This window comes from Nannobrachium achirus (genome assembly GCF_963921795.1).
Source record: "Nannobrachium achirus genome assembly, chromosome: 5".
NCBI lineage: Eukaryota > Metazoa > Chordata > Actinopteri > Myctophiformes > Myctophidae > Nannobrachium > Nannobrachium achirus.
The window spans coordinates 46,094,727-46,103,441 of NC_137814.1; the positions used below are offsets into that span (position 1 = coordinate 46,094,727).

The 8,715-nt window shown below is 40.2% G+C and overlaps 1 protein-coding gene across 1 annotated transcript; it reads left to right on the top strand.

The window, feature by feature from the left end:
• Nucleotides 1-1,583: 1,583 nt before the first annotated feature.
• Nucleotides 1,584-7,524, top strand: rabggtb (Rab geranylgeranyltransferase subunit beta). The gene is made up of 9 exons (XM_080726573.1): nucleotides 1,584-1,634; nucleotides 2,329-2,436; nucleotides 3,441-3,638; nucleotides 4,505-4,610; nucleotides 4,733-4,785; nucleotides 4,912-5,022; nucleotides 5,536-5,661; nucleotides 6,293-6,442; nucleotides 7,273-7,524. The coding sequence occupies exons 1-9, from the start codon at nucleotides 1,632-1,634 to the stop codon at nucleotides 7,411-7,413; spliced, it is 996 nt and encodes a 331-aa protein (XP_080582699.1). The 5' UTR covers nucleotides 1,584-1,631; the 3' UTR covers nucleotides 7,414-7,524.
• Nucleotides 7,525-8,715: the final 1,191 nt, after the last annotated feature.

The window sequence follows — 8,715 nt, forward strand, 5'->3', positions numbered from 1 at the left end:
ATATTTTACACCTCTCCCGCTTAGCGGAGAGTCTGGTGTGATAGAGGAGGTCTCCCCGAACGCGTGCGTGTGTTCAAAGTGCCGACGCAGCGAGCCGTCTGCTCTCCAGCGCCAACTAGATTTTGAAAATGTCTGAAAATGTCACTTTTTTGAGGAGGTGGCTGCACTGGAAAGCCAACAGAAATATATTTTACACCTCTCCCGCTTAGCGGAGAGTGTGGTGTGATAGAGGAGGTCTCCCCGAACACGTGCGTGTGTTCAAAGTGCCGACGCAGCGAGCCGTCTGCTCTCCAGCGCCAACTAGATTTTGAAAATGTCTGAAAATGTCACTTTTTTGAGGAGGTGGCTGCACTGGAAAGCCAACAGAAATATATTTTACACCTCTCCCGCTTAGCGGAGAGTCTGGTGTGATAGAGGAGGTCTCCCCGAACGTGTGCGTGTGTTCAAAGTGCCGACGCAGCGAGCCGTCTGCTCTCCAGCGCCAACTAGAGTTTGAAAATGTCTGAAAATGTCACTTTTTTGAGGAGGTGGCTGCACTGGAAAGCCAACAGAAATTGATTTTACGCCTCTCCTGCTTAGCGGAGAGTGTGGTGTGGAAGAGTAGGTCTCCCCGAACGCGTGCATGTGTTCAAAGTGCCGACGCAAAGAGCCGCCTCCCGTCCAGCCAACACAGTCTCACTGCCTGGGAGTCATATTCTAGAGTCTGAAAATGGGACTTTTTGTATATCATGTTGTTAAATAATAGACGCATTTATTACTGGTATTGTATCTCACCTGCACAATCCACCATTATTATCTGGAGCATATTTTGTTGTTGTTTTATCACTTTATTTGCTTACATTAATTTTACATAGCAACCTGGCCTAGAGGTAGACATGCACAGATATTAACATGATATCCAGATAATCTAGTCTGGAATTCAAAATGAAATTGAGTAAAAGTATGAAAGTATTGGCATCAAAATATACTTATATACACTTTACTATACTTAAATATACTTTATACCAAAAGTAAAAGTAAAAAATAGCAGACCTACAAGCTCACAACATGTCACGATGCGACACATTGTGAGCTTGTAGATCTGCTATTTTCAAATAACCTAGGTTTTAAATAGGGCTAAGTTGTTAATGTGTGTATTGCAATAAAACAGCTGCAAAGTAACTAGTAACTCAAGTTTAAAAATAATTTGTTGTGGAGTAAAAATACAAATACTTCAAAATTGCACTTAAGTAGGCTTACATACTTAAGTATGTAGGCCTACTTAGTTACTTTACACCACTGGCAGAAGGTGCTAATTGTGGCAATTATCACATTGTGCATGATCAGAAGTTGTATGGAAAATGGGCTAAGTACCCATTTACTGGGGATCAATAGCCAATTTAAATCGGTAAAAACTTGTTAGGGCACTTTGAAGTACACCAGTATAAGCAATTTAAAAATACACACATCGTAAATGTATCATTTTAAATAAATGTACGGTCTTTACAAATATTAATTACTGACATCTTATTTTGAAGGTCTTATATTCGCCAGCTCCTACACCGGAAGTCCTATATTCGCCAGTTTCACGTTGCTCACGCACTCGCACTGTAATGACGTAGTATAAGCGCGACGCCTGATCATGCTAAAGAATGGTAAGCAGCAGCGTTCTACATAATAAATCTCCTTACATTTCACTATCATTCGTTGTAATGCTAATCGTATCGCAATACATGTTGTTTGAACTATCCATTGTCGACATTTTCTTCAACTTTTGTTTTCTATTTGGCTGATTATCTATGAAACACGACTGTCTGGGTGGCTAATGATTAGCCTATCCTCTGTTGGTTTCAGCACTTGTTGTGTTTTGTTTACTCTTCTACAGCAGTGGTTCTCAAACCTTTAAATGTCAAGGACACCCAAATTGACACTTATTAGCCAGCGGACCCCCATTTGAAAAGATATGGCCCAATGGCCAGGGACCTCATTATGAGATGATTTTTTTCGCTCTAGCAGTGATTCTCAACCATTTTAAGGACCCCCCAGTTTGACATGCATTAGGCTACGCTACGGACCCCCATTTAATGGTATCTCTATCTCTGAGACCGCAATTTATATTGTAAAATCAATTTTAATTTAACTCTGAGAGTGTACAAATGTACCCTAACCCATTTGTTCACGAAATGTACACCTAACTAACTATCATTTATCTGGGGACCCCCTGGAACTCCCTCAATGATCCCTATATTCTTCCACTGCACATGTAACATATCACACCAATGAATGTAACATTATTTGTTGAGCCCTGTTTATATACAGTATCAATATTGTTTTTATTTTTTATTTTAGGGTACCCAAGTAAAAGATGTTGTCATCAAGCCTGATGCTCCCAGCAGTCTTCTGTTAGACAAACATGCAGATTACATAGCAGCCTATGGTTCCAAAAAGGATGACTACGTAAGTAACCGTGGCTATTTGGCAACCTTCTCTATCATGTCATCTAGTATTTTTTCTGTTGTAGTTTTACATTATATTCGTCTCCTCACCACTCAGGCTGCCTCCCACTCCTCAGTCCTAGCAACACTAGATTTGTTTTTGCAATACCCCCCATAGGATCAAAACATTTTATTGCTATCTGATTGTATTAATAAACAACGTCAAACTCACCAATATTGGGGCTGTATGGAAAGCTTGTATCCTCTTTCTATCTGCAAAGTGTTTGTTTCATAAAAACTCAGTGTAGACATGTTATGTTACTTTTTTTTATGTTACCTACAAGGCAAACAAGGGCATGGCATACCACTTCCTGCAACACTCTTTTTTTCTCTACGTATGTAATTGTTGCCTAATTAGAATAGATACACGGTAGTAATTATTTACATACACCATGTTTGTTTGCTTGTTCATAGATATTGTGTAGTGTTCATTAGATAGATGTATTGTTTTTTTTTTTTCTTCTTCTTTTTTTTAGTATTTGTTGGTTTTGGTATTATTGTGTAATGTTTGTTGGTTGTGTGAATAAAACATTTAAATAATACATTTAAAAGATACATGTATTGTACTGCTTGTTCACAGAGGCCAGTTGTTATTTTAGTATTTTATTGGGACTGATGCTAGTTTGATTGTCTACCCATTCATAGTTAGTTTGGAGTGCATACAGGTTTGTTATCACTTTAATCATTCAACCACCGGTTATTGGTTGTTAAATGTTCATGCAGCTTAGTGCTTACTCCGATATTGCACTTAGTAAATTGCTGCTGGGTATTAGAACGTCTGCTAAATTTAAGCTAAATTCAATTGTAGTCATTAAGTAATTACATTTATGATGGACGGTTGAGATGGGTAGACATTAGACAAGACATATGATGGGGGCAGTGATTGAACTTGGGAGAGTCATTACAGGATGATGGTTGGTCACGCCAACTCTAACCTTTTTACACCGCTGTTGTTCATTGGGGCAGGAGTACACGCTGTCTGAGTACCTGAGGATGAGTGGGATTTACTGGGGCCTGACGGTGATGGACCTGATGGGTGAGCTCCCTAGGATGAACCGTGAAGAGATCACAGATTTTATTAAGTCCTGTCAGCATGACTGCGGAGGCTTCAGTGCCAGCATTGGACATGATCCTCATCTACTCTACACCCTCAGTGCAGTGCAGGTGATGTTTCACTGTTTTATTTATTGATTCAGACGAGAGACAGTTGGTATGGAGCAGTGACCTATCGGAGATTTTAGCACTTCCTGTCATTTGTGTTGTCTAATTCCTATGTATCCGCATTTTTTAATTGACTCTATGGAATCATGCCGCTTCGAAGAACCACTGTTCCAATGGACTTCAAACTCAATACTGCACTTCTGAGCTGTGTCAAAAACATACAGACAATATATCTTGAAACCATATTTTAAAGAAAGTAGTTCCAACATATTGGCTAGAATTGATCTTTAAAGAGCAAGAGCCTCGTTGTTGCATTCTGTCATGTCAGAACACAGGACTATGCATGTGCTAATGTCCAATGTATCAATACTTCTAGTGAATAACTTATACCAAGTTGTGTCAAAACAAGCAGGAATGACACTGATGAAGGCTGTATAGTGGATAGACCTTCCAAGTTATGATTTATTCAACATTTAATTGGACAACGCACCAGAGTTGCCAGAGCGTGGTGGTAGAGACGAGTTCGCAGTTGCAGTTCATCCATGGGTGTCGATGTCCAGAATTTGTATGCCCATGTCTTGCTGGCCGACGCTGTGGGGAATAAACAGAACTAACCAATTAATTAAAAAGAAAAAACGCTCGCGAAGAATTTTCATTCCAAATATTAAATTCTCGTGCACTGCCTGCATATACATAGTGAGGTTTATTCATAGCCTGGTAGCAAAAACATTTTAAATTGTCACTCTGTCAAGAAAGATCTGGTCCTTACTTATGTAATTTCACAGGAACTTTATGATGACCAACATCACTCTGGGTTTGGACATGAGGTCTAATTAAAATATGTAAAAACCTTTTTTCCTCTCTCACAGATCCTGTCCTTGTATGACAATGTCAACGCTATTGATGTTGACAAAGTGGTGGAATATGTCAGACAACTGCAGCAAGAAGATGGCTCGTTTGCAGGGGACAAATGGGGTGCGTAAGGCTCTGTCATAATAATGGTCATATTTTTTATATCTTAAATTTCCGGCACATTTCCCCAAAATGTGTGCATGTGTAACGTGTTAGGATTATACTATATTTTCTGTTTGGTACAGGGGAAATCGACACAAGGTTTTCCTTCTGTGCTGTTGCTACTCTTGACTTACTGGTATGTGCATATATTATGCATGCAGTATTACTTTGGATTGCATCACGTTTTACAAGACAAGACTCATTATATTCATAGCAATGTATTTATTTGTACTTAAATCTTTGTTCTTTAAACTTTTTAAAGGGCAAACTGGACGCGATAAATGTCGACAAGGCTGTCGAGTTTGTGTTGTCCTGTATGAACTTTGATGGCGGATTTGGCTGTCGACCCGGCTCAGAGTCTCACGCTGGTCAAGTAGGTCTCCTTCCTCCGCAAACATTTCCAATGATTTTTCACACATCACTAGGGCTGTCACGATATGACATTTTACATGACGATTAATTGTCACTCAAATAATTGCGATTAACGATTTCATTGTGTATTTGTCGTTGACAATTACATTTCTGTTTGGCTTTTAGGCTTTGAAGTTGCACATGGCAGATATGACACATAACTTAAATATACAAAGAAATTACTGACATATTTATCAACTTTCTACTTAAAAAATAACATTGATAGTGGAAATAGCCGATCTACAAGCTCACAACGTGTCGCATCGCGACGCGTTGTGAGCTTGTAGATCTGCTATTTCCACTATTTCTGAAAATGTTTGTAAATGTATGAACATTTTTCAACATTCACAATTATGACGATTATGACAAAATATTTGCGATTATGTCAACTAATTGCGATTAGACGATTATGTAATAATTGTGACAGCCCTAATTGAACCCCCCCCCCCCCCCCCCCCTCCTTAATGGCCTACAGATTTACTGTTGTACTGGGTTCCTGTCCATCACGGGTCAGCTCCACCAGGTGAATGCCGACCTGCTGGGCTGGTGGCTCTGTGAGAGGCAGCTGCCATCTGGAGGCCTCAATGGTCGTCCTGAGAAGGTCAGTGGCTGCGTGCAAATTAAACGTAGTTTAGTGAGTCTAAATTTAGCAGTTATGGATACACCATATTTGCAAAGAGGTTTCCTCAGAATCCTCAGATCAACATATTAGGTGCATATTGTCGCTGTCGGACAAAAAAACTCTCAAAACATCTCCATATTTCAACATTAATTAAATTATTAAATAAAGCCCTATCATAGTGTCTCGCAAAAGTAGCAAAAATAGACACTCTAGATTGTGAAAAACAAAAGTGCATCTGTGGGTTTTTATAAATATTGAATAAAGTATTAACAAGAGACTAAATTATACTACAGTATACTACAGACTAAATTATATCAGTTGGAAGTGTAACACAGGATCTTTTTTTCCCCCCATGTCCTGAAAAGAAACAAGATTTCCTTTACTTCTGAAAGCGACAATATATAATATATCATTATGTATCTACCACACAGTACCCGCTATTATAGGTTACTATACAGTAGCAATCCAGCAATTATTTAGAGATTAGTATTTCAATACAGAAGTGCAAAATAAATTGCCTTGAGAGAACCAACACACATGACTTTAAGTCATTCTTCAGAAAACACAATTTCAGTACAGACCAAACATTGTCTCTGTCTCTTCCTCTCAGCTCCCAGACGTGTGCTACTCCTGGTGGGTTTTGGCCTCGCTGAAGATCATTGGCAGGATTCACTGGATCGACAAGGCCAAGCTGCGCGCCTTCATTCTGGCCTGTCAGGATGACGAGACGGGAGGCTTCGCTGACAGGCCGGGAGACATGGTGAGCTGATTGAGTTGGAACACATCAAAACCATGACTGTCAAGTGAACTCACAGAGTGTACATATCGTCGTTGTCGGGTGAAAACCTTGTATGTCCAAAACCGTTCGTTTTGCATATCATTTTAAAAATGATTTTAAAAATGATTTAAACTAGTGAAAACAGCCGATCTACAAGCACACAACGCCTCGCGGTGCGAGGCGTTGTGTGCTTGTAGATCTGCTGTTTTCACTACCTTTGTGCGACTGCCTTGTACGATGAAGCAGGGCTTTACTTTGTGAAAAAATGTACACATTTGAAACTTGGAGATACAAGGTTTCTGCTCGACAAAGACGATATGCAACCAAATGGGAACTCTAAGGCAGTTTTTCTCAAAGGCTTTCATGTCAACGACCCCCATCTGAAGATATTCTGTGCCAGGGACCCCCTGGCACAAAATAATTGAACTAATTTAGCTGGGGACCCCTTTGGAACCCCCACTATGACCCCTGGGGGTCCCCAGACCAGATTTTACATATCGTCCCAATCTCCCATCCCTAGTGGGCACGTGTCCATTGTGCACGATCCGCATGCACGCCACGCCCTGTTCGCAGCGTGCACACTTTATTTTTGCTACACTGCCTGTCTTTGGGCATTGCACATAGGAGTAAGTGACTCGTTATTGCGCTGAATTATTGTTATATAGTCCTGGAAATTGGCTTAAATATTCTGGAAAGGTTTTGGAAAAGTTTTGGAAATTCATTGGTAAAAATGTGTGGGAACCCTGTTTGTAGAATCGGCCTCAGATCTTAATGGTTTAAATGGATTTATTTCCCCCTGTCGTCTGCTGCAGGTGGATCCATTCCACACGCTGTTCGGAGTGGCAGGTCTGTCCCTGCTGGGCGAGGAACAGATCAAGGCGGTGAACCCTGTGTTTTGTATGCCTGAGGAGGTTCTCCGGAGGATAGGCGTACAGCCAGACCTGCTGAGCTAACACTCTTTAACACCACCACCTCTACTACTAGTATCACCGCCCCGCCAAGCACAGCCAGCCACACACCAATCACCCCTAGAGCAAGGTAACGGAGGTTTTCTGATGCAGAGAGGACCTCTGTGCATATTAGCATTAGCTGAAGTCTACACATTTAGGCTGCTTTCAGCTTTGCTGCTCTCTAGTCTTGACGTTTTGAGGTTCACGTATTAGCTCCGATAAGGTTCTCAGGTCACCTTTCTAGTTTTCTGCAGGAGAACGAACCCGTTAAAAGAGTTTTCATTTTCTTTTGTTATGGGACTGGGTCAAAGCCGTGTAGAGAATGGGATTTTACGGTTGTTCTTTTGCTTAACATTCCATGACACTTCGACTTACTTTGTAATAGATGTAAAGAAAATAGAATTAGTAAAATATCAATGGGATAAAATACAAACATTTCACAGCTACCAAACTATTATAACTGTTAGCAACTTCCTCCTGTCCTCATGCTCCTCCTGCTTGTCTCTGAGCCTTAGCGAACCAGATGGTGGAGGTGTTTTGTTGTTGGTTACGGTCATTATGGACTGTAGATGTCTGTGCTACAATGACTTTGTGTGATGGTGGATGAATGATAATCCTGATTGGTATCCAACATAGAAATCGCCCATATTTATTCTTTATCACTTTGTTCAACGGTGATTTTTGTTTTTGTTTTTTATTGTAAGCACTAAAAAGAGCTGTCAGAACAGTTGCTGTGTAAAATGTTAGCCTATTCACCAGGCTCAAAATGAGCGCTTTTCTCCGTTCATTCAAGTTAGTGTGTTGCAACAACTTCTAGCTTGCAATACATTCCTACCCTGCATTGTTTCTTATTGGCTCACGCTCACCTCCTCATGTCTCAGATGAAACACTGTAGCTTCCATCTGTAGCTTCCATCATTGTAATGTAACGGCTTACAAGTGTCAAAAGGCAAGTTATTACTGTGTTAATAATACCAGGTCTTATACCAGGACTCATAACTGGAGTTGCATCGGGGAACTTCTTTTTTTTTGTTTTCAAGTTGTTGCTTATGTATCAAGTTAGTGTGTTGCAACAACCTCTAGCTTGCAATACACAGACACTGGTGGACACTGTTAAGGCAAATTCAGTTGTAAATGTGGTTGTGTGAGCTTTTTGCATGCCCAATATGACACATTTTCAACAGAAGAAATTTAAAACTCCTGTTTTTCAGTGGGAAAACCTCCATATCTGTTGAACAAAAGTGTTGCTTGACAAAGTATAAACATAAGGTAATGACTGGAAATACTTAATACTACTTGGACATGT

Coding starts and splice junctions, on each gene's coding strand:
- rabggtb (XM_080726573.1), top strand. Junction 2,437..3,440: donor GTTCCAAAAAGGATGACTAC/GTAAGTAACCGT, acceptor TCATTGGGGCAG/GAGTACACGCTGTCTGAGTA. Junction 5,023..5,535: donor CAGAGTCTCACGCTGGTCAA/GTAGGTCTCCTT, acceptor AATGGCCTACAG/ATTTACTGTTGTACTGGGTT.